At 35.7% G+C, this 26502-nt stretch overlaps 4 protein-coding genes across 8 annotated transcripts; 2 read left to right on the forward strand and 2 right to left on the reverse strand.

The window, feature by feature from the left end:
* Positions 1-5348: 5348 nt before the first annotated feature.
* LOC141826125 (sucrose synthase 2-like) lies at positions 5349-10594 on the forward strand. The gene is made up of 16 exons (XM_074713374.1): positions 5349-5443; positions 6456-6592; positions 6892-7021; positions 7106-7257; positions 7334-7529; positions 7646-7764; positions 7870-8086; positions 8167-8262; positions 8351-8524; positions 8609-8725; positions 8817-8983; positions 9083-9307; positions 9386-9704; positions 9793-10037; positions 10110-10248; positions 10339-10594. The coding sequence occupies exons 2-16, from the start codon at positions 6495-6497 to the stop codon at positions 10393-10395; spliced, it is 2451 nt and encodes an 816-aa protein (XP_074569475.1). The 5' UTR covers positions 5349-5443; positions 6456-6494; the 3' UTR covers positions 10396-10594.
* A 143-nt stretch (positions 10595-10737) lies between these two features.
* Positions 10738-11357, reverse strand: LOC141826126 (uncharacterized). The gene is made up of 3 exons (XM_074713375.1): positions 11195-11357; positions 11079-11122; positions 10738-10997 (listed from the first exon to the last, which is right to left on the reverse strand). Exons 1-3 carry the CDS (start codon positions 11262-11264, stop codon positions 10884-10886), a joined length of 228 nt encoding a protein of 75 aa, XP_074569476.1. The 5' UTR covers positions 11265-11357; the 3' UTR covers positions 10738-10883.
* A 2642-nt stretch (positions 11358-13999) lies between these two features.
* LOC141828328 (HVA22-like protein a) lies at positions 14000-19504 on the forward strand. 2 transcript variants are annotated; one of them, XM_074715741.1, is made up of 5 exons: positions 14000-14267; positions 15570-15596; positions 15704-15826; positions 16711-16951; positions 19031-19504. In XM_074715741.1, exons 1-5 carry the CDS (start codon positions 14212-14214, stop codon positions 19124-19126), a joined length of 543 nt encoding a protein of 180 aa, XP_074571842.1. In that variant the 5' UTR covers positions 14000-14211; the 3' UTR covers positions 19127-19504. The 2 variants fall into 2 exon arrangements, with proteins under 2 accessions (XP_074571842.1, XP_074571843.1); XM_074715742.1 differs by lacking the exon at positions 15570-15596.
* Positions 19505-21809: 2305 nt separating this feature from the next.
* On the reverse strand, positions 21810-24132 carry LOC141827570 (F-box/kelch-repeat protein SKIP11-like). 4 transcript variants are annotated; one of them, XM_074714851.1, is made up of 4 exons: positions 23941-24132; positions 23785-23864; positions 23482-23655; positions 21810-23363 (listed from the first exon to the last, which is right to left on the reverse strand). In XM_074714851.1, the coding sequence occupies exon 4, from the start codon at positions 23300-23302 to the stop codon at positions 22106-22108; it is 1197 nt and encodes a 398-aa protein (XP_074570952.1). In that variant the 5' UTR covers positions 23303-23363; positions 23482-23655; positions 23785-23864; positions 23941-24132; the 3' UTR covers positions 21810-22105. The 4 variants fall into 4 exon arrangements, with proteins under 4 accessions (XP_074570952.1, XP_074570951.1, XP_074570954.1 ...); XM_074714850.1 differs by having other exon boundaries at positions 21810-23394; XM_074714853.1 differs by lacking the exons at positions 23482-23655; positions 23785-23864; positions 23941-24132 and adding an exon at positions 23707-23780.
* Between the last annotated feature and the right edge of the window lie 2370 nt (positions 24133-26502).

Here is a 26502-nt window from a genome sequence, read left to right on the forward strand (position 1 = left end):
AAAAGAGCTTTTATTGCTACTTCATATGCAAGTTTGGTTCCACCTAACGTAAGCATCTTCGATTGAATGACACTTAAATGAAGGGTCTTTTTGTCTTTTTACCCTTTCTTCCGAGTAACAAATATTTCCCCCTCCTTTCAAGTAAACGAAGGAAGGAAACCACCCAGCTGCTTCCTCGGTCCTTTTCGTTTCCCACGGCGGAAGGAAAGTGAGAAGTTCCGAATGAAACAAAGAGAGAGGACGCACGTGAAATGTGAGGGACGAGAAAACTGGGAGGAAGGAAGTGCGTGATAGTGGGAGGAAGGGCTGAAATTTGATAATTTAAAAAATAAGGATTATTCTATCAATATTTTATTTTTGTCACTCCTAGTAAACAGACACTTGAGTGCTCGGAAAAGAGGACCGCCGTTGACCGAGGAAGAATATGCAAATGACTCCTTCTACTTTGCTCTTTACCAAAAAGCATACATCTTTTCCAAAATATCTCTTTCCTTTTTTCCACGCGAATTGAACGTCAATTATTTTATAATCATTTTTAGCAAACGAAAATTTATTAGTCCTTTATATCAAATTAATATCGTTGTATTTCAAATAATTTATTTTTATATAGTTTGTTAATATATTCAATTCATATAAATTATTCTTTTGAAAAAACATACGCTAGTGATAAAGGAATTAATAATAATAAATAATTGATAATGACGCTTTTTTTCTCCTTCTCTTTTTTTTCTTAAAGATAAATTAATAATAATAAATAATTGATGTAATGACATCTCCTTTTACAATATACCGTTCTCCAAAATATCCTACCGCGGTACTATGGCGGCCCCGGGACGTCTTTTTCCTTAGAAGTAACTTAGAAAAAGAGGCATCGTATTTATTATGAATCTCCTGTGCATTTAGAATAGCATTAAATATGGATTAATGTCTTTGACCAATGGGGGAAAAAACAATAAATATCAGATTCTGTTGGACGCTTAGCTTTCCTAAAATACCTAAAATGCATTATATTTATTTTTTAACATGTTCGTCCGTTCTCTGCCTACGAATTTTTGTTTTCTTTTTTTATATATAAGTAAAAAATTATATAAATAATAAATTCAATAATACACAATCTTGTAAATATAATATTCCTTATCGTATCCGAATACATTTCAACGTCCTATATACATAAATCTAGATATTTCTATAAATTTTCTCATAATCCAACTAATTCTCATAAAAAAATTACTATTATGTGTTCTGCATACCATGAATCAAAAAAGACAAAGTAAAATATTTGATCTTGATCGGCAGTCATCCACCTCTATAATATCATTTGTAGATCCAAGACATTCATCGGTGGATAGATTTCTCTTGTGTTCCATGTAAAGTCTATCTTTGATCCTCCTCTATAAATTCATGATTGATGGATATTTAAAAAATAGATGTTTTATGTGTCTTTAGTACTTATTTACAAAAATACATTGTCGATCTTTCAAATAGTCTTGTTTATCTCTAATCGAAAGACGTCTCTATGCCCACATCCAAATCGTAACTATACAATTGAGTTGAATGTAAGGCCTCCACACTGTCCATACTCAGAATTTTTTAGAACTTGCATGCCTAAAGAAATCATAGGACTTAATCAATCCACCATCTTGCTCAAATAAATCCATCATCCTCTGTGTAGCATCCATCGACAACTTAACAGTCGATAGAATGAGATCTCAGATATGTAATAGCCATTTGATTAGCGGAGAATCGGGTATCCTGCCTTCCAAGTATGGACATCTACCCTCCTCAAATAGGTGTAGTGCATCCACATTATTCATAGGGCATCCTCCTCAGTTTGTATTTGCTAAAGCACCTTAGCAAAAAGGACAAGGTTCATAGGTCTAAGTCATAAAAATCCAATCCACCCTCATTAGGTTTGCACATATCTATCTAGGACACCGATGGATATTTTGATGTTCATATAAAAGATATGCAGATGTTATAAATCTCATCAATGATGCTCATGGAATAGGAAGAATCGAAAGTCAAAAGTATTTAACTTCTTATAGGACAACTATGATCAGTTGTGTCTTTCGTGGAAAGATATTGATCCATCGACTCAAAGAGTTAAGTAGTGAATTATAATCAGAGAGCCTCAAAGAGTTATTGTGCTGCCAGTGGAATCCTTATATATCTACCTGTTTTAAGATGAAAAATATGATAATTTTTTTATTTTTTTATAAATGAGATGCCATTTTATTATAGTAAAAAAAACCTTTTAAAAAAGTTTTTCATTTAACAGTGAAAAAAATAATTGTCATTTCATTGGTTTTGTACTTAATATCGTGTGCAAATATTAGATAAAAATAAACAGCGTTTAAAGAATGAGAATTTTATTTTTGACGATATAATAATTTTAAATTAAAGTACAATGGAAACATACGGTTCCAACAATTGAATATGGATTGGGCTGGGCTTACTTATTTGGGCCAAGCCCAAGTTATCCGTACCAGTGTCCAAATTGGGCTTGAACGAAATTCAAGCCAAATGAAGAGGGCATCACGCTTCTCCCTTCATACCTAAAAACAATAATATTTTTATTAACCATAGTTTAAATAAACACTAAAAACAAGATTAAGAAGATCAAATGACTCGATCAATTAAATTAAAGACAAACAAGATTAAGAAGATCAAAGAAATTTTGAGTAATATGATATCCTTACAAAAGCAAAACACACAAATTATTATTGTATGATTAAGCTGGTTGGCAAACAAGACACTCTTCCTAAAACTTAAGTTATTTGATAAAAAAATTGACAAATAATTTTTTTTCACAAAAGATTTGCCCCAAATCTAATCCATGGTCGACCACACATAGCGATGATCATTTCTAGCCCATCAAACTTTGAAACCTAATTAATATATATGATTTTTGCAACTTTATATGATTTTTGCATTTTCCATCACATTCTGATTTTAAAATAGTTGTTTTTGGTGATCTATTCCCACTTTAAAGGAGCAACCCAACCCATTGTTTGTAGGTTCGTGATCAATTTGGGATTAGGATCAGATCGTATCGTGTGATCTTGTAATTTTTTTTTTAAATTTTATGGTACATAATTAATATTTTAAAAAACATTTAAAAGATTATTTATATATAAATAAATTAATAAATTTACATATACATGTAATTATAGATATTCGATATAGCATATGATATTATTACTAACATCGATTAAATAGTGATTATTTTACAAGTTAGTTCTAATATAGAATTTTTTAAAGAAAATATAGGAAATGGTGAGACGCATAGAGTTCTCTTTTCCTTTAATGTCTTAAAAGTAACTAAATAATTATTTAAATATTTTTAAAATTCTCATAAAATTCTAATGATATAAAAGATAAAAAAATAATCTTAATAAAAAAGACTTAAAATTTTCAGAGTCCCAAAAAAAATTTAAATTTATTTTTTGAATCTAAAACTAGATCATTATAGATCTAAATAAATTTTAATTTGATATATTATGAGTTTTATGATTCAATTCAAGTCAAAAGTTATGACATCTCAGTGTGTAGAATCAATGTAACGAAGGATCGTATCGATCCTACTCCGACTCCACTACAAAAATATGATTTTAAATGCTTTTGAATCATTTTGCTACTTTCGGATGATAGGATCATATGACAGAGACCGTGATTTTACATACCATGGAACAACCACTCGCTCGTCGCTTTTATTAAGAACTTATTCCTCTATTATATATATAAAAGGACGCGATCGTGAATTTCTTTAAAAAAGAGAGAAAAAAAGAGAGAATAAAAGGATTGGACGGTTAGAAGTTTTGCAATGCAAAAACAAAATTATTTATTTCGGAGAATCCAAAGCATATTTTCTTTCATTACCAATACGACAAATTGATATAAAATAAAAAAAAGATCTAAAAATTTTAAAAATCAAGAGAAAAAACTATTTTTATACTATGAAAAATTATTACTTTAAAATTCATTTATTATTCTATGAAATTCTTATGCACTACACGTCATGATACACTCTTATTGCTTCTATTCCACGGGTGACGTGGCATTCCCCAATCAAATATGCAGACAAGAACAAGATAGACAATACGCAATTTATGGCAAAAAGAAAAATCCAATTTCTCTCTGCCGTCAATTAATTGATTCCTCCTCCACTACTCCATGGACGGACGAAAACACATTTAATAACATAAAAGATTGGAGCCCACATCTAATTTTGAATTAACTTTTAATAATTTTGACTGATAAAATAAATCATATATATATATATATATATATATATATATATAAAATAATCTAAATATTCAAATTTCATTTGATTAAGATTTGGAGGTGAGCGATTCTCTCCTTGATTCGAGATACATCTGAAAATATTTATAATAACACATTAATAGTCGATTATATTTAAACATATATATTCACAATAAGTATAATAGTGTTAGGAATGTAAAATGAGCTATCATATTTAAGTTTATTTGATAAGGTAATCGAATCAAAACAAATTAAATATAAAATGAATTAAATTATTGAAATAGTTATTTTAATTTTGATTTAATTTTTTTATAAGTTTGAAATTTGATTTAAATTTTATTCATTTAAATTTTAACGTGCTCTCAATTTAAGTTTATGTGATTGTCTAAAAATTTTATAATTTTGAATTTATTTGTTTAGTTATTAATTTTGAAAATAAATCTTATTTATTTATTTTAAAATTTTATTTATTTATTATATTAATCAAAATTTTATTGATAAATATTATTCATAAATATTATTTTTAAATATTTATTTTTATAAATATTATTTATAAATATTAATCAACAAATTAAATAATTCAAAATTATTTTAATTACTTTTATATATATTGAACGAATATAAATTTTTCATCTCAAATTTACTGATAAATATTTGGTTCATTTACCACGCGGGTGGTTTGTTATTATGATCTAATCGTTAATCATTTTCTTGAAATTGATTAATCTCTCTGTTTAGTTTAGGGTTTAGGCCCTAAACCGTAGAGTTCAATGATTGGATCGAATATATATTTCCTCTTTATTTGGATTTAATCTAATAGTTTATGTTGGGATGGGACAGTGGGCCCGACGGTGTCATCCAATAGGGAGTTACTAAATTATCCACGGGGACACGCGCGGTTCTTCTCGGAGACACGTCAAGCGACGGGTCACGTGCAATGCCTGTGACTCTGCGCAGAGTCTCTGTTTTTATTGAAATAGTGAGAATTTACGGTGGGAGGAGGAAGCAAAACGAGGACAACACAGTACACTGACGGTGGAGAAATCGTGAACAGCGAGGCGACAGTGAACACCCAACCTTTTCTAGACGATGGGCCTCCATCAGACTATAAAATGGGCACCAGAGGCGAGCTCTCCTCACCAATCCATCCCTGCTCTGTTCGCTCCGTTTCCTTGATTACGTACGTTGCGTTTTTTACTTTTTTTATTTGTTTTGTTGTTTCTTTGGTTCCTCGATTCCATTTCTGAGCTTTCGAGCTCAGCAGGAACAAGGTAAAGCCCTCACCTTGCACTTTCCAAGAACAGATCTAGCTATTGCTGCAGAATGCGGCGGAGATCATGCTGCACGAATGCTTTCTAGCTATGATCCCCAAAATCGATTTTTCTACCATTTTCTCTTGGCATCAAACTGAATAGGGGGAAACAACAATTTTTGGTAGTGGATCTCGCTGGGAATTACATGCATCAGAATGGGCAAAGGAGGTTTAGGCAGGGTTTTAAGTGTTGACTTGTTATTGTGGTCGTTCCATAAGGGAGTGAGTAATTTTTAAGATACAAACTCTGCCTTTCTTCTCACGCTCGTTTCTCAAAACATTTCAGACATCTGGAGAATTTTTTCATCACTTCACTATTATGTTGCAGATCCACTAGCAGATTTTCTTACTTCTAGTGAAATATATTTATCTGAGCTTCTAAAACATACCAAAAGCACGATCCTTCCACTTCATCGTTTGTATCTGCAATATAATTTAGATCTTACTTTGTGAATGCTTCTGGGGTTCTGTCTATGGGAAATCTAAGTTATTACCTAGCCATGCACTGTGTCAGCTCATCATCACACTTGGTACCACAGATATCTGCAATTTTTTATTTTAATTATCTTGTATCCAGTCTTTCAAATCTTTGTTCTGTCTGATAATAGATCTAGTTTACTAGTTTGCTAATACTTGTAATCAGAAATTAGTAAGTTGTTGACAGTAATTGATGGTAAAATGTAATTTTTCTTGTACAATGAAACTAAAAGTTTACTCCGTCTTCATATTTTTCTGGAACTCAATAGATCTCATGCTTTTAGCTGATCTCCATGATATTTTTTCTTAGATCTTTTTGTTGTTTGGAAAATCTTTCCTAGAACCTCTTTGTTTAATTCAATGAACTGATAGATGTTGAATGATGTCCTTGTTCTTGTCACAGGATAGGCTCTTCGAAACTTGAAAGGCAGCATCCATAGCAATGCCTGAACGCAGCTTGACCCGTGCTCACAGTGTTAAGGAGCGTATTGGTGGCTCCCTTTCTTCTCATCCCAATGAACTGGTGGCTCTTTTCTCAAGGTTTATACTTGTCTAAATCCTTTCTAGTTTCTTTAAAAATATGAAGGAAAGAACTTTCTTTCTTATGGATGTGCCATGCTCATGCTTATTTATATTGATCAGACGTAATACAGATTGAAATATCACCATAGGTACCAGCTTTGTTTTTATTGTTTCATGGCTTATCAACGTGAGAGTAGCCTGATCTACTCGGTACATATGCTTCTCTGGATAATAATACCTATAGAACTTCAGCATCATACTTTCTCGCATCAAATGTGATACTATTTTTGATATCTGATTACATTTTATCTTGCCAGGTTTATTCACCAGGGTAAGGGTATGCTGCAACCTCACCAGTTGCTGGCTGAATATGATGCTACCTTTTCTGAGGCAGATAAGGAAAAGCTGAAGGATGGAGCCTTTGAGGATGTTATCAAGGCAGCTCAGGTATAAGTCAAACATCATGTTTCTCACCTTCAAGGTTCCTTTTTCCATCATCTCCTCACGGCAGTACGTTGCCCTTTAATGCAGGAAGCCATTGTTATTCCTCCATGGGTTGCTTTGGCAATTCGGCCAAGGCCTGGAGTCTGGGAATATGTCCGGGTCAACATCAGCGAACTTGCTGTGGAAGAGTTGACAGTTCCTGAGTACCTGCATTTCAAGGAGGAACTTGTTGAGGGAAGGTGGGTGAATCCGAGATTAGTATCAGTATTAGCATACCTCTTTGAGAAAATGGTTTAAGTTTTTGTACCCTTGCAGCCCACAGAACAACAACTTTGTGTTGGAGTTGGACTTTGAACCCTTCAATGCTTCTTTTCCTCGTCCTTCACTATCAAAATCCATTGGAAATGGAGTGCAATTCCTTAACCGTCATCTCTCTTCAAAGTTGTTCCAAGACAAAGAAAGCTTGTACCCATTGCTCAATTTCCTTAGGAAGCATAACTACAAGGGCATGGTAAGTACTTGATTCTATAGATCAATAGTGGATATACTAAAATCTTATAATTTATCATTGGATGTTTTAGAAGTGATCTTAGTGGTATAACACACTTTTCATTCCTGTTGATGCAGTCAATGATGCTCAATGATAGGATCCAAAGCCTTAGTGCCCTTCGAGCAACATTGAGGAAGGCTGAGCAACATTTACTGAGCATCCCATCGGATACACCGTATTCAGAGTTCCACCACAGGTAAATGATAAGAGTATACTTTAGCTATTGAAATATGTATTGTAATGCAAAAGTCAATACTTCCATAACTCCATTTGTTCATTTCTTTCTTACTCGACTGGTTAGATTTCAAGAGCTTGGGTTGGAAAAGGGTTGGGGTGACACTGCTCGGCGTGTATATGAGACCATTCACCTTCTACTTGATCTTCTTGAGGCCCCTGATCCGACCACCTTGGAAACATTCCTGGGAACGATTCCTATGATGTTCAATGCCGTGATCCTTTCTCCACATGGCTACTTTGCCCAGGCTAATGTTTTGGGTTATCCTGACACAGGTGGCCAGGTATTTAAATGATTTAATCCTGGCTGGTATACATTTGCATCAAGTTTCAAAAACTTGTCTTACAGTAGTGACTATGGCAGGTTGTTTATATTTTGGATCAAGTTCGTGCTTTAGAAAATGAGATGCTTCTCAGAATCAAGCATCAAGGGCTAGATATCACACCTCGAATTCTTATTGTAAGAACTGAAATGAATTGAATAGGCAAATTCCTGTGCCATTGATTCTGTAGAGCCTACCTAAGATCATGTTGTTGGGATGATATAGGTTACCAGATTGCTCCCAGATGCAGTTGGCACCACTTGTGGGCAGAGGCTTGAAAAGGTCCTTGGAACCGAGCATACTCATATTCTTCGAGTACCATTCCGAACGGAGAACGGAATAGTCCGCAAATGGATCTCCCGTTTTGAAGTATGGCCTTACCTAGAAACATACACTGAGGTAAACTTAGTCACACTACCTTTGTTTAAGGGACATTCTTTGCTAAAATTTTTGGAAGGTTCATGTCTTTTCTACTTCTTATAGGATGTTGCAAATGAGTTGGCTGGAGAGCTGCAAGCCACCCCTGATCTCATCATCGGAAATTACAGCGATGGAAATCTCGTGTCAACTTTGCTTGCACATAAATTGGGAGTAACCCAGGTTGGAAATTTTCTTAATCATCATCTGTGTAGCTTGTGGTTCATCAATAAGAGCTTAATGCCTTAGTGATGCTCATTTGCTCCGCATGCAGTGCACTATTGCCCATGCTTTGGAGAAGACCAAGTACCCGGACTCGGACATTTATTGGAAGAAATTTGAGAATCAGTATCATTTCTCATGCCAATTCACAGCTGATTTGATTGCTATGAATCATGCCGACTTTATCATCACTAGCACCTTCCAGGAAATTGCTGGAAGGTAATGTTCAGGCTGAGCAACTTTCTGATTACACCATTCTTGGTATAGCTAAAACAACTAATAAGATCTAAATCAAATTCTCTACTTTTGTGGATTCAGCAAGGATACTGTAGGGCAGTATGAATCTCACACTGCCTTTACTCTTCCTGGGCTCTACCGAGTTGTTCATGGAATTGATGTATTCGATCCAAAGTTCAACATTGTCTCTCCCGGTGCTGATTTGTCCATTTACTTCCCATACACTGAGAAGCACAAGAGACTCACTTCCCTCCACCCTGAAATTGAGGAGTTGCTCTTTAATCCTGTAGATAACACGGAGCACAAGTATCCATTTCTGCCTTCCTGCTTTATGTTTACCTTTCATGTTTGATCGATTCAGTGATTGACTCAAAAAACTTGCAGAGGTGTGCTGAATGACACCAAGAAGCCCATTATCTTCTCCATGGCACGGTTGGATAGGGTGAAGAACTTAACAGGCCTGGTTGAATTCTATGGCCGGAATGAGCAATTGAAGGAGCTGGCAAATCTTGTGGTGGTTTGTGGAGACCATGGAAAGGAATCAAAGGATCTTGAAGAACAAGCAGAATTCAAGAAAATGTACTCTTTCATTGAGAAGTACAATCTGCAAGGACATATCAGATGGATCTCTGCCCAAATGAATCGGGTTCGCAATGGCGAGCTCTACCGTTACATTGCTGACACTGGAGGAGCCTTTGTTCAAGTAGTTTTCTTCATATAAATCTTAAAGGTCGATCCTTTAGTTAGAGGAAGTTTACTGACCATTTACCTTTTGTGTCTCTATTGTTTAGCCTGCTTTCTATGAAGCTTTCGGGCTCACTGTTGTTGAATCAATGACCTGCGGTTTGCCCACATTTGCAACCGTCCATGGAGGACCTGCAGAAATTATAGTCGATGGGATTTCTGGCTTCCACATCGATCCTTATCAGGGTGACAAAGCTGCTGAAATTGTTGTGAACTTTTTCAAGAAGTGCAAGGAAGATCCAACCTACTGGAACAAAATCTCCGTCGGCGGACTGAAGAGAATTGAAGAGAAGTACGAATCCTCCTTCCTTTACGATAAAGATTTTGCAGCCATTATCTGACTTGCAGTACTCCATCGAAACAGGTATACCTGGAAGCTTTATTCTGAGAGGTTGATGACACTCACCGGAGTGTATGGTTTCTGGAAGTACGTCTCTAACCTGGAAAGGCGCGAGACTCGTCGTTACCTGGAAATGTTCTACGCTCTCAAATATCACAAACTGGTAAAGCCAAAGCTACGTTCGACTTCATCATCAGTCCATTTACTCTGCAAGTTTGACTGATATTTGCGTTCTCGCCGTCTGTATTTTCAGGCCGATTCTGTTCCTCTACAAGTCGAAGGAGAAGCCGCGGTTAATGGCGTCAAGTAGCTAGACGGGAATTAATTCAGCAGGAAGCTCCATTGGTGCAATGAGCTGTTTGTTTTGTGAATGAGATTTCTGAGGAAGAGGCTTTTCTCACGGTTCTTATTCCATGAGAGCTGTTCATGGAATCAAAAATTCGTGTGTTTGCTCTCTACTCTCTAGTGTTGTTGTGTGCAATAAGATTGGTAGTTTCCTTTTCCTCGCATCGATCGCGTGATACTGATGATGATGCTCCACTGCTCCACCAGTCAACAAATATTTTATGATGCCAAGTTCTTCATGGTGTTCGTAGGACAATAAAGATCTCAGCAACCTTTTTCTTTGTCCACCACAACAACAGCTTTACAATTAATTAAATATACATCTCTATTCTCCTCAATAATCACACAGATTCTATCTACAGTCACACTTAGCTTCCACATGCAGTAAATTAAACAATTGAGGAGGATCGACAAATACAACTTGAAGGAAACAATTAAGAGGAGGAGAAGAAGCTAAGGAGTTGATGGAGGGGGAGACAATCCACCTCTAGGATTAGTATTAGCTCCTGGTTCCTGGTAATCCATGGTCATCTCCACCATTTCCCTTCCCTTCCACAACCCTAATTCCTGCAACGCAAACCAATACACCAATCAATTTGACTCACAGTACATAAACAAGAACAAGAACAAGGAAACGAGCACGCTAACATCGGTTTCAGATGCAGATCTCATTCCATCAATTCTTCCTCCATCTACTTCAAACAAGCACAAACTGAATCAGTCAGCAAATATTTTACAGAAAAGAGAGAGGAAAGGAGTACTGCCTTGGGAGATGGAGAGGAAGAGTAGAGCTGAGAAGATGAGCAGCATGAAGATGCTGGACTTGGACGCCATGGCTGAGCACAGGTTAAGAACAAATCATTCAGGGGTGATCTATAAGAGCCTGTGGCCAAGAACCTGTGACTGTTCTCTGTTAATGAATGATATGGACATAACACAGTTCTGACCAACTGTTTCCAGAAGGCAAATGAGCTTAACTGAGCTGGTTTCATACTGAGTTTGACAGCATCGAGAGGTTGTGTCTCCTGATTTCTGAAGCTCGAAGTGGTGCTTTCTGTGGACACTTCTGCTACAGCCGAAATTAAGCAGTGATACTATTTCCTCCATTTGTTAACTTGTGGCCTCTGAGTCTGCGACAAATCACAGTATTGTCATTGTCGTTGTGTTTAGGATGGATTATATGATGATCTTTTGTTGAGTGAGAAAGAGAAAACCCTCTTAGAGTGCTAACAAAATGACCAATCCAGGATGCTTTGTATTTTATATAGAAATAGGACAATTGAATTGAAATAAAAGTAGTCATGACTCATGATATCTGATTTTGTTTTGATTAAAAGAAACAATTATCAAGCTAACTGAGTATTTGTTTTTCAATTGTTCTATGTATTCAAGATGATATGAACTGATAACATCATAACATTTTGAGGGCTAATCTCTTGTGTCATTAAAAGATACAGAGAAATGAGAGGAAAGAAAGAGGAGGAAAAAATAAGTGGATTATAAAATATTTTTTTATTTATGTTCCGGTCAAATACCGTGGATGATTAAGTCATTGACTAAAGAATTACTGACATACATGCTCTTTGAAAATAGTCATCATGATGAATCCTAACAAGACCACTCCGATGCTCAAATTAGGATTTTGCAAAAAGAAAGAAATTAAAGACTTAAAGAAATTAAAATTTTGTATGTGTATATCCGACAAGCTACTTCGACGCTCAAGTTAGGATTTTATATGAGGAAGGAGATTAAAGACTTGAAAAAGAAATTAATTTTGTGTGTGTATACTTGTACCCATGGGTATGAACAACCTTTTATAGAGTTGTCAATATCCGTTTTAGATATGTTCCAAAATATGTATTCCAATTTAGAAAGATTCCAAAACATGTGTTTCCATTCCGATATATTTGTTCTAATGGTCTATATTTTTAGAATATTTTTTTATTTTTTGGAAGAAATAATTTTAGGATTTCCTGATCTTGCAAACAAACTAGTTCCTTAGATTTAGACTGAGATTGATATGGAGTCATCGTAAGAGAATGAATAGATGCCGAAGTCGATATCTGAGAACGAGTAGGTGAGAGGTTGAGGTTAAGACGAAGTCGGCATATGAGATTGAGCAGAAGCCGAAGTCAAGACTTCAAGATCGAGTAAAAGTTGAGATCGGAGTCTAGGTTAACACGAAGTCGGTACATGAGATTAAGTAGATGTTGAGATCGAGATCCAAAATTAAGTAGAGGTCAAAATCGGAGTCCGAGGTTAAAATGAAATCGGCATTTAAAATTGAGCAGATACCAAAGTGGAAACTTGAGACTGAGTAGACATCGAGAACCTCTTTGTTCCACCTTCCTTGATATTATTTATCATTTTTATGCCTTTTACTCTAAGGCCACGTGGAGCCACGTGGCAATTCTACGATTCCGTCGTATCAGTTTATATATCTTTTTTCTCTTCTGATTAAATTACGTTGTCTTAATGGAGGCCTCATGTGATTAACATAGGTACAAATTATCTTTTTACTAATCATGTGAAGGTAAAATTATCTTTATCATGGAGGCTTTAGATGAATACATATATTTGTGAATTTTATATAGTTAACGGAAAAAGAATATCTACATGGATTGACGCACAAGCCACGTAGGCTGCGGTGTGAGCCACGTAGGCGGCCGCATGAAGATGGCCCAAGTGCTGTCGTCGGAGCTGTCCAGTCGGCTGCGTCGAAGGGATCGCCGGAGATGGCCCAAGTGCCGCCATCGGAGCTGTCCAAAGTCATGGTTGCTCAACGAAGATGTTGCTGTATTTCTTAGAAGATAAATATAGAACATATTAATTAAGAAGCTGATCAAATTAACAATTGTAGCCTGTGCCATGTGGAAAGGGTAATGGTGAACAAATTGAGTTTGATTGATCATGACATTTGAGCAACTCCAAGAGAAAAGAAAGTCGGCAAAAAATAAAAAATCATTTTAGAAATCAACAAGCGACATTTGTCCTAATTAATAATGAAAATTCAATCTTTTTCTTCTTTTCTTTTTGGGTTTATAGTTTATTTGCAATTATGCATATGATGTGTGATTAGGAAGTTAGTTATACCCTAACTGAGTTGGTTATGATGTAATTTTTTGATTTATCTTTTCACATATGATTATGAAATGTGATTAAGAAGTTAGATATAAAATTAAATTTTATTATTACATGAACTTAAATTCTCAAAGCCTACATTAATTATAAAATTTCAAAATCATCAAAAAAAATCACCATTTACTCTCTCATTTACTTATATCATTAAATGGCAGTATTTATGGCATTATTATTATTATTATTATTCTTTTTTAATTAAGTAACTAAATAATGCAAGCGCGTAGAAATAAAATGATGCCGATTGCAATTTTAAAATATCAAGGGGGGTATTTTGAAGTTAAAAGTTAATGGGTAAAATAAAAATTTTCCAGTCCTTCTATTTTGTGATTTTATTTTTAATTAATTATTTATTTTTAATTTTAATGCATTATTTTTAATTGTTTGGGTTCTGCGCACTCAAAAACCGTGAAACTGGACACACCCAACGCCTCACTTTCCTGAAAAGAAGAGCGCGTAGTAGTGTGCGTCTCTGCTCTGCTCGGCTCTGTGTTGGGGACAGACGGACTGCTCGCAGTCGCCGGAAGAGAGAGAGAGAGATAGAGAAAAGCGATTGCGTGCTTGCTGCCAATCGGGCGCCTAGACGGTGGAGAGAGGAGAAGGTGAGACTTGAGATTTGAGAGGCGCAGGGAAAGAGAGAGGGATGGGTTCTGGAGCCTTGCTTAGTTTCGTCGCCAGGAATTTTGATGTTCTCGCTGCGTATGTATCGCCTCTTCGCAAAATCATTACTGCGACCATTCTATTTTCTTGTATTTGATGAGTTTCTTGAGGAAAGTTCTGATTTTTCGGTGGGATCAGTTCGATTTAACCTCTATCTCATTTAGGGATTATAGGAGAAGATTTGCTGTTGCTTCAAGACAAGGAAAATCCAACACGATAACAAAAAGCCATTGCTTTTTTTAATTTTTAGAAAAAACCATTTTGTTCTCTCTCTCTCTCTCTCTCTAATCTACGGATTTGGCTTCTGAGTTCTGTTTCTCTTTGTGTTCATGGTTTACAGCAGCTTTGCTGTTCTGGGATTTTTGGGAGTTATTCTGGTTATTTCTTCGTTTAAAAGGCATCTTTTTAATTATTGTTTTTTTATCCAAGTTCAAGTTCAACAAAATAGTTTTTTGTAAAGGACAGGCGATATGCTGACCAAACTTTTTGAGTTTGCTTTTCATATTATAAAAAATCTAAGAATGTTATTTCATCTGTCAGTGGATTATTGCAAGATGAAAGCACATTCATAATGAAATTGCTTGAAAGATAGTTGCGTTCATAATCTGCAGAACTATGATTTATTTTTCTTACTTTATAAGTATGATATTGCCCTTTTCACCCCCTTTTTCTCTCTTAGTTATACAGAAATAAATGTTTATCTTATTCTAGTTTCCATATTTTTTTCGTCTGTTGTGAGTAACTAAAACCAACTTTCATTACTATACCTATGACTAAGGTGATCTCATGGTTATATCTAGTTTGATAACTAAACTTCTAATAATAATACATTTACTTAATACTATCGAATGTTTGAAGGCCTGTTATATTAGCGTTCTATCTGGCCCACTTCTTTGATGATTACCTGCTCTTTCCATTAGCTTTTATATTCAAGATAACTACCAATGGGATATCATGATTCTCTTTGAAGGTTTAATATCTAAGAATTCTCCTAACAATCTTTTATAGCTGATCTCTTAATTTACATAGACCAACTCTATCCTCTTTTATGTTACTTAATTTTCTAGTCTGATTTATATAATTATACATTTAAGATTAAATTTTTGACTCTGTTGTATCTAAAGATGAATGTTCTCGATTTGTTACATGATAATAATTAGATATGCCATTGTGTATTTCATTTGTCTTGGCAAGTAACCGTAAGAATATTAGACATCCTTGACAACTTTATACTGTTTCTTCTTAACAATTAATCTTGTAAACAACATATTTGGTGGGTATTGTGAAAACTTTGGGTCTGTCTTGATTATCTGTCTTGACACATATTTTACATTTATGCAGGCCTTTCGTGACTCTTGTCTATCCTTTGTAAGTACCATTGTGAACTAATAAATGCAAGATGATATAACTTATATTGAAACATACCAATTTTGCAGATTTATTCCTAATCAGCATGTCTCTTTTGGTCTTGTCAGGTATGCTTCTGTGAGGGCAATAGAATCTGTATCTCCAGTAGATGATCAACAGTGGCTCACTTATTGGGTGTTATATTCTCTACTTACATTGTTTGAGCTGACATTTTCACAAGTCATTGGATGGTAATTACTTTCTTATGTATTTGTTTCTTGTTCCTTTGTCCCTGGATCAGTTGTGCTAAGATTTTCATGACTTGAATTTTGTAACCTGAGTATGATCATTGAACTAAGAAGCTGACAAAGGATTAGCAGTGCTCCAAACAATATTCTTTACCTTAGGTAGTTTAGATATTCGGTTGAGAGTCTTAAAATTCCTCCATGTTGCATAGGGGGCTAATTTGACATTGTGAAGATAAAGTTTAGTCCATATATGTACAAAGCAATAAGATGTCTATTAGATATTAAAACAACACTTAACGAGAGAAGCTACTTGAAGTTACAAAGATAATTCTTTAACTAGCATGATTGTGGTTATCGGATCTTACCTGATTATTGGGTGCGCCATAGGTTTCCTTGACTTTTTATTTTGTTTGATCAGTTTCTGATGATGAAGACCTTAGTCCTACATTAGTACGGAATGGGTGTTCCAAGATATCCTCTATTTGAGAAAGCAAAAACCATATAAGTGAGAATTACGCCAAAAATGGAAGTACCTTGACAGTTTCATGATAGAGTTGATGTGCAAAAACTATCCTCACGGATTAATAATGTGTACACAAATTGACACAATGCTTAGTAACCATGTCTCTTGTTTGATGGTGAATGCAATTTTGTAATGTACAACTGACAGAACCATTTCCCCTAGATGGTGACTTTTTAACTGAAAGCCTTTATTATCAGTTGATAAATGGGCGATCATCTGATTGCTAATTGATATCTTTCCTTTGTATAGTTTAACCATTACTTTATCTTGTTATGTTTAATAAACACTAGTTGCTACTCTCTAGGATTTCCTAGTTATCCTTTTGTGGACTAATTTCAACTATAATAGTGTACCCTTATTGCAGGATCCCGTTTTGGTCTTATGCAAAGTTGATATTCAACTGCTGGCTGGTTTTGCCATACTTCAATGGTGCTGCATTTATTTATGACAATTATGTGAGACCAGTGGTCTTGAATCAACAGGGTGTATTGTGGTCTGTCCCTTCAGGAAGCAGCAGCTTCAGTAAGCCAGATGATCTACTATTAGCTGCAGAGAAATTTATCGAAGAAAATGGAACAAAAGCATTTGAGGAAATTATTAGCAAGGTATATACATGTTCTCTATATTCTCAGCCAAAGTAAAACTTGAAGGTATGACCTTAGTTGGTTGGTTGTGGACTTCATTTGTGAACTTCATTCTTTTCCAAGGTAGCGTTGATGTCTTAGGGCGATGGTAGCAAATGTATGCTTGACAATTAGGCTAATGCTATTTTGGAGATGCGTATAAGGTAAGAATTGACGACGCGACTAGTAGAAGAGCCGCTCATAAGAAACAGAATAAAGATAAATGATAATAAAAAATATGATGAACATGTATCAACTTTCGAGTAGGGAAACTCTTACCCAATCAAAAGGGTAAGCCACTCATATCAACCTAAAGGAGTCACTTCAGCTATTAAGCTAGAATATCTCTCTCAGCTGAAAGGGATTGTTTTGATCATTGGGCCAAAATATCTATCTTACCCAAAGGGGTCACTATGGCTGTTAGGCCGAGAACTCAATGACCTCATGCTCCCTGTTCAGGCTTTGACAATGCTCAAAATCATCATGAGTCCAAAATCATCTCAAACAGGCATGTAAACCTTTGTTAGGTATGACTGAACTCTACTGATAAGATTAGATTCCAGTGCTTCAAGGTCTAAAACCCTTGGTTCCCCAACATGCCCAAATTCAAATCATATACTAGCATGAAGTCCTTATGTCAATGACTGTACTTTCTGATATCAACCAAAAGGAAAATATACTAGCATGCTTTACCAAGTTATATCATACATCAATCGACATAGTAACAAGATTCTATCTTTACAACCATAATAAAATCCAGAGGAACCATAAGGCACACACTAATAATTTGAATCTAATGCATGCATGCATGCATTAGAGGAATCCAACACAAATAAGAAACAACACAAGGACCGAAGAAGTCAAAGAAGGGGTTTCTATAATTGGAATCTCACTAAGGTAGATTCACACAGTACGTGGCCTCCCAATCAGATTAACCATAGGATACTTGATATCACCTCACAGTCCCAAACATTGCTAAACACCTCACAATCCCAAACCCAATACAAGGCACAATGACTTGATATCACAAAATCTAGTATGAATGATGATTTTGATCTCACATGCATATGGTTCAAACTTTATCCAAAACCGTAAGCATATCCTCATGGATATACCCATAGAATCACTCATGCTACTTTGTCCAAGCTTTGGTAACCAAGCTCCTATTGTTATACTAAGGTTTCCCCGATGTCATGATCTCATAGTGAATGCACCATACTCGCAACCACTGCCATGATGCTTAACACCACTACCACGATGCTTAGCGCCAACTGACCCAATAATGTAGGTCATTAACACAACCTCACCTCACACATATCACTCAATCTACCTTAAGGAGCAAGGGCTCCATCAACAATCATGATGGCAGTTATAGTGCTTGATGTTTTTTGTGAATTTCTCGTATTGTGATAAATATTCTCAGATATCTTTCAATCATCAAAATCTTCTTTGGTTCATAAAATTTATTGGAATTGTTTCAGCAGTTTGTTTGTAGTCCTATCAGAGAGGGGATTGATCCCACTACTTATCCCCCATTGTGTCAGAAGGGATCCTTCTTTTGGGATTTGATTATGGTTGCTTCTTCAAGTAAATTCATTCAAAATTCTGATTAAAAAAGATAATGATATTTTGAGGTTTCCCAGTTTCAGGATGACTGCATAGCTGTTTTCTAGTCAAATAAGTATCTTTAATATTTTCAATTATGAAATCTGGCAGATAACTATTTTATCTGAAAAAATACATGGTGTGTATCCACCATACTTGGGCTCAAAATTCATGTAGTACTTCCTGATAAATTGCTCTCAACTTATCAGCAGATTACTAGCTGGAAATTCTGCTAGTTCAAAGAATTTGAATTTCCTCTACTTTTTGTGGAATCAGAGATTATATACTGAATGAGAAATGTTCCAGTCTTTTACTGTCTTCATCATAAGCATAGCCTAAGGCTGTTATATCTCTCGCAGTCTCAATACTAAACTTCTGAACTTTCATGAATAACTTCTGTTGGTGTGATCAAACAAGTGGTGATCAACTTATCTTTCGTTGTTTTTGTTTTGGAAGGCTGGAGGTGTGTCAAAGTCTAAGAAGAGCAAAAAACGTGTAACATTTTACAAGGACGGGAATGCGGGAAAGGAGTTGAAATCACAGGAAAGTTGACAAGGTGGATCCTGAAATTAAGGAGTCAAAGCGTTGAAAGATCAGTGGTCATGTCAGCAAGCTCCTGGAGAAATAGCAGATTTATCTTTTGGATGATGATGCTACTAGGTATTGGAATCAAAATATCAATGATACATATTTGGAAGAATCTTGAACAGTTCATGACGTCTCCTTGTTGATCTAGAGGTAGTTTGATGTATACTTTTGTTTTTCTTTCCATCTGCCATATAGATGTTTGTTTTCATTCTTCAAGGGGACAGTGAGATAAATATGTTTCATAGGAACAGAATTAACTCGAGTTTACTTCAGTTTGGAGTCAGTCTGTATGTAGTGTTTCAGAATTCAGAACATATGCAATGCAAGAATGAAGTTCATATATCTGCAATGCTTGAGAAAAACCAAAAGTTAAGTATATTTAATGCTCAAATATAACATCTGAGAGATATAGTTACTTGGTTCATTACTTGGTTCTGAATGCTACAAGATGGGAATTATCAATTATGGACTGTGAAAGTTGAAAATGCGCTGACAATGCATCCATCTAAAATCGAGTTGCTGCAGAAGGCATGTGAAATGATGGAGAAACCCTTGTGATGACAGTGAAGCATCACGACATTGGAGTCAAGAGAATGAATAGTGCAGATGATCAGATGAAGCTAAGGATGTCTGATGCGGATTCAGTAGAGTGAATTTTCTACTGAATTTTTGGAGGTCATAATTTTTTATTCAGATGTTAATACGTGATGCGGTCAGTTGCTAATCAAAAATTTTTCAAAGATCTTTATTCGGTATCTAGTGAAATCCATACGATTCCCTTTTAGACCTATCAAACATCATTTAGTATCTTTTTGAAGACTCTGAATATAATATTTTTATTATTTATAATAATTTTTTATTTTTAAAGTTTGAAAGTATTTTTGACTTTTGCAAATTAAAATTTTATTTTGAATCTATTTAAATGTATATTTAAGAATTTTAAGATGGTTTTGGATTAATACTATTTACGATAATTCAAATATTAGTTTGGTTGTTATTTTTTAATATTCTTCAACAGAATTAATAGGTTGTAGAAGATTACTTTCAATATTCGTACATAAATAACATCAATGGATTCAATAATTTTTGTTATGTCCATGTGACGTCGAATAGGATAGCGCTTATCCTGCGGATAATATTGATTCCATTGATCGACGTACGAACGTCGAAAATCAATCGTCTAAAATCTATTGATTCAGAAGAATATCAAAAGATAAAAAAAATAAACAATGCTGTCGAAAATATTATTAAATCAAAAACTTAAAATCTAAACTAATTTTTTTTAAAAAAAATTAATCCTAAAAATTTTAAATAAATAAAAGAACAAATTCAATCGTACCAACCGCGTCAAGAGACTACAGATTAGTCATCTTTCTTGTCGATAATTTTGATTATCCTTTTTCAAAGTCCAAAACGAAGGTTCTCGTTATAACTCAGAGGAGAATATAATTATATCGGAGGACATAAATTAATTGTATTGTTGGATCCTTGCATCACAATGTTCAGGTGAATCTCTTAAATCATGCAGCCGGTGAGACAACATGTGACCTTGGCTAGGGGGCTCGGCGCGGTGGGCATTGATCGATAGAGGCTGGCAAGGTCACTAACTCTAGAAGTTTTTGTGGGGTTTTGTTAGAGTTCAAAAATATAGAATCTAATCAAAACGCTAAGATTACGTTAGAAGATCTATCAGTATTTTAAGTATACATATTTAAAAATCTTTTAGTTTTAGAATATGGAATTAAAATCTTTTAATTTTCCCACGTACGTTTCAACCCTGCTGCTGAATGTAAGGTTGCATGAAAAACAAATGTCCTTGTGCCCTCGCAACAATTTGAATGCACTACTGAAACACTCGTCGACAGAAAGTTCCAGTTCCTGCCTGCTGCGCAGTGACAGTGGCTGCAGCACTTTCACTTCAGTTTTTGTACTCTGTTAGTTCAGATGGTCCTCTCATCTCAAAAACAGCAATGTCTGCAGGCGATCAGATCACAAGTACAAGGATTTGATTTCTAAGATTGATGTACGACAGTAAACTTTTTCAGAAATATCAACAATATCCTATAAGAAAAGAATTGTATATTTCAGCATGACAACAAGTATTTAAAAGTTTGTTTGGTTGAGACAAGTTGTACAAGAAGAACACCAAATGAGAAGAGAAGGTTTATCAGAAGAAGGATATGAAATAAAAGCAATGAGAGGGACAGTCAAGGGAAAATCTACCATACTAATTTAATTTTATATCGGGCACTGATAAGAATAATAAGAAACTAAAGCAATTACTACACTTCATTCGTTGAGATCATTAGCTTTGATTCGCAGAGTGTCTGTTTATATCTTATACAAGATGAGGAAAACAAAAAAGATATGAAAGTAACTATTTAAATCTCAGACCAAAAAACATATAGTCATTAATGAATAAGATTCTGGTTTCCAATCAGTTGAGTAAGCATATGGAAATCGTCATCTGAATACAACAATTATTTTATAGCACAATACCATAGAGCATACACTAACAAAGAAGAGAAAATTCTTTATATGTTTGTTCTGATATTGGACAAAATAGTGCCAGGAGATGCACTTTATAAGAACAAGTTCAATTTGCTAATGTAAAATTGTCCTGCAGTTCCCATATCTTAGAATCAAATTATCTGAAAAGGAAACTGCATCATATTATTGATCCAACATTGTCCAGGAAGGTCTTAGAACTACTAAATAGAGCTCCTAAATACAATAAAGGAAAGAGGTGAAAAAGAATGCAAAATGACAAAGATCAAAACTTACATAGTTGTTGAACCATCAATTCAATTGAAGTTTGAATTTTGAGGGAAGACAGGTACTATCTATCCCTTGTTGAATTAAGCATTCTATTCACCTCTTAAAAGATAGCGCTACAAATCTTTCTCATGTTAAAGTAAAATCACCTTGTTGTAGATCATACAATCAGGAGTTCATGATGGCACAGTTATAAACAAACTTTCCTGAATGATTGGTAGCAATAGTGTTCCATTGAGGTGGCCCCCCAGTTGGAATCCAAGAATTTAGCTCAACTGCACCTGGGTGAGTTCCTTGCTGCCCAACAATAACAATGAGCCGATCACCACATGCTCTGAATGCAAGGCCCCAACCATTCATTGAAACAAACCTTTCCGGGAACTTTCCCAATGTTGACCATGTGTTGATCTCCATGTTGTACTTCATTACCTCCTTATTGGCATAATGAACAGCATAAAGCTCATCGTTCACCACAGCTACAAGTGGGGGTGCACCATTTGCACCATTAAGACCAACAGACATGTTAGAAATTAAGCGCCAAGAACGATGCTTCAAATCATATTCTTCTCCACATGTCAAGACTTTGTTATTGTGGGTTATTCCACCAATGACATAAAACTTTCCATTCATGAATACACCAGAACACATCTTCCTCGCTTTATTCATTGCAGGCAAGGTTTCCCATGTCTGAGTCTCAGTGTTGTAGAGCTCTGCAGAGCACAAAACTGAATTGCCATTGGTACCACCGGCTACAATAGCTTTCCCTCCAAGACTAGCAGATCCAAACAAACACCTAGCTGAATTCATTAGGACTCCGGGAGACCATGAGTTGGTCAAAATGCTATACTTGAGCACAGTGTAGGAGTTCAACTCCTTACCAAACACAAGTAGCTCGGTGCCCACAGCAAGCGACTCTTTATCCGAGAATGTAAAGGTGTCTGTAGGGCTTGAAGGCATCTTAGGCACACTTAACCAATTTCCATTATCAGGATCATATGCTTCCCATTCCAGGGCATTGCATGAGAAAAAAATCCAGTAGTTGCCCTGTCGCGGACGAAGCCTAGAGACCTCCCCACTCTGAATAATTGATCGGAAAGCATGGTTGATGCGTGCGACTGTGCCATAATTAGATGGTGGAAGGTGCACAAAACAACTAAGTACTAAGTCCAAGGGGAGCTTATCAAAATTGTTTGTCGGATCCAGGTACTTAGTATCAAGATGCTGCTTTGCGTCTTTGGTATTAGTGGTGGCATGATGCTGAAGCAACTTCTTCCTTTTCATTTGACAATCTTGCTCTTCTTCTCCCTGCAATTCAACATCTAATACTCGTTTCTTGGATTCTTGTTCTGAGGTGCTTTCAGGCATCCTGGAGATCAATTCAGGCCAGTCTTGTGACAGATCTCCGAGTGCCCAAACAAGAATAAACCTATTTCCCAATTATGAGAAGTTTCAGATTCCTGTTTACCCAGAAAATTTATAAGCAAGAAAACTGGCATATGGAGAATTATCCACACTAAGGCTGGAAATTGGCGTTGTATTTATACCTATGTACTGAAATGGGATCTTGGAAATCCACGTTTAAACACTAACAACATGGATACTCGTGCAAAGGAAAACTAATAAAAATCAGATCTTGCGTTTGAAATCGATCTGACAACCAGCGAAAAATCAATCTGATACCGGGAAATGCAGCCTGCCTAGCTTATCAAGCATATGCCCTATAAAAAAAATCAGGAAAAAAAACAACGATCAAAACCAATAAGCAATACCTAAATCTATCCACCAAAAACAGATGCAATCCCTAAATCTAGTCCATAGTACAAAGATGCCAGCTAAAAGATACAGACTTTGGCCACTAACTAGCTTCTCCGCTGCGGATTCGAGCCCATTAGTTCAAAAACATCACGAAATCCCACGTTCGACATCCCTGCACAAAGAAAAACCTAAGATTCATGCACCAAGGTGGAGAATTGAAGCCAGAGAAAGGGAGAAGAAGATCTCACCAGATGGCCAGTAAAGATGGAATTTTGAGATCGGCTCCGAGAGGAAGCGATGAAGAGGGAAGTAAAAGAGGAAAGGAGGCCGCTTTTCGAGTTGGAACTAAACTAATCTACCTCCTACGCCATTGCCAGCCACTCCACCACCGTCGTCTCTTTCGATCATCTGGAGATCAAGAATTAGATCGAACGGACGCGTCCTTCAGCCATGGATTAGTGCGCGTGCGATTTGTTTATGACTTCAATCCATGTTTATCCAAAATCCTTTAAAATAATGAAATAGAATATATTCTTTATCACGACAATTTCTCTTCAGAAAATATTTTCAATTCTAAACTTGTCGTTAACATAAATTTTAAGCCCATTTTTTTACCTCATCCATAATCGACTTTGTTAGTTAATCATCTCACTAAGATATTTTTATCAGTTAATCATTTTCAGACTTCTTTTTCTCAGTGATGGATTGCAGGTAACTGGTTACTTACACGGCTCTCTCACGTTGAAAAGTAAACTAATAGTATTAACTTTAAGCACGCTGGTTAGCATTAATTAATGCAGTTAGTCAAAAGCTAATGAGTAAAGTGCTTTGAATTAACTTCCATGTGTTACTTGCCAATGATCAATAACTATCTTATGGATTCACACAAGACAGGACGTCCAGGTTGTCATCCAAGCACCTGCAATTCGATCCCCAGCTACAGCGTATTTGTAAGTTCTAAATGGAAAGCGCAATCAAAAGATGTTGGACGTCTGGACTGGCCGCTGCATGCACTTCCCGATTTACTCTGGTGACCGGTGGAAAACTTCTATAGAGTTGGACCGATCACCTCCAGAGATAGTCAATGGGGCTAACTAGAATTTATCACAAGACAATTTGGAAATCAAAGTGGAGGCGATTAAATTGGGCAAATAATTTTGATATTAGATTATGAATAATCATATGAAATTTTGCACAAAATTGGACACAAAATTTCAACTTGTTTTTCTATCTGAAGATTTTCGTAATTAAACATTTTGGTTTTTTTATCTCCAAATTAAAAAGGCAAATTTTTGCATTTCATTTAGGCTATTTTTTTAATTTTTGAATCATTTTTTAATTTTATTTCGTTATCATTAATTTTTATTGTCTGCGAGATGGGGGAATCGCTAGATCGCCGGGAGTGTAGGCGGCAGCTCCGGCGGACGGCGGAAATGGGGATCCGATGCTGCGCTTCCTTCCTCGCCACTTCCTCCGCCTCCTCTCCCTTCAACGGAGCCATCTCCTGGCCTCGGATTCGCCGGCGTCGCCTTCCAGGTTCTTCTTCTCCGTCTCTTATTCGCGACGGCTTGTAATTTTCTTGTTTCTCGGATTGTTTCATCAAGGACGTGAGGGTTTGCTGCGGTTCTTTGAAGTTTGGTCGACTCCATTGGCCGGATTTGCAAGGTCTAAGTGCCTTCTCATGGAGATCTGCACGAGATTCCAACGTAAACAAAATATATGGCACGAGATAACATGAATTTTCTCCTTGAATTCTCCCGTAGATTCTCTTGTGATAAGAATCACCTAGAGTAAACTAGATATATCAAGTCGTATACCTCTATCAAAATTCATGCTCATTGAATTTGGCAAAAAAAAAAAAAAAGATGACTACGAGAGCTATGAAACACTCACATTTGGATGAAGACAGATTTTGAACCCATGACCTTGGTAACAATTTCTTAAGTCTTTATGAACTAAGCTAGTTGGCACACTTGATAGAATTTGACATTTACGATCACTGCCACTTCAACTGATTAACCCATGAATCAGAAGTCACACTGGTCGATTGGATCGATTGAGAAAACTCAGTTGAACCTAACTTGGCCCATGTGAACAGAAAAATGGGCAACCAGCTGGGTCACCAGCTCAAAGTCAGTCAATTGTTAAAAAAAAAAAAAACTACATCTTGTGCTAACTGTCAATAACTTTTTTTACATTTCAATTTTTTCATCCATTCTAGGTGTTGAATTAGTGATTTTTAAGACAATACTTGGATACAAAAATTTGAGAGGGTATAGACTAGAACTGAAATCAAATTACACTTCCTAGAAGAAAAAAATGTTTTTATGACTCAGTTAGATTGTAGAACCAAGCATTTCAGTTAGGAAAGCCTACTATTGAGTTTTATTATATAACATAGGGTGTCAACAAGGATTAATTTCTTGCTTGAAACTGTTAGCTAATTTTATATGCTTGGTGTTTGCTGAGTAAATCTGTGTACTTTGTTGGTCAGGGCTGTATCATGTATGACCGATTGACCATGGGTTAAGAAGCAGCAATAGGTCAAGTATTGACTTTGTATTTGCATGATTTCAAAATTAAGATTCTGATTGATCATTAGCAGGCTGTCTTTATTGGTCCTTCATATGTTAACAACAGTTTTAGAGTTAAAATATGTAGCTGACAAGGTCAGTTCTCAGTGATTGTGTCCTCCTGTACCATCTTAGCGGATTCCCTTGGTCTTCTAGTCATAACACTTTGACTGAATGATACTGATGAGGAATTATGTAGTTTCAGAAACAAAACATACTACCCAAGATGTGAATTAT

This window comes from Curcuma longa, chromosome 4, assembly GCF_044706935.1.
Source record: "Curcuma longa cultivar G26 ecotype Majalengka, Jawa Barat chromosome 4, ITB_CL_G26_1.1, whole genome shotgun sequence".
NCBI classification, from domain to species: domain Eukaryota; kingdom Viridiplantae; phylum Streptophyta; class Magnoliopsida; order Zingiberales; family Zingiberaceae; genus Curcuma; species Curcuma longa.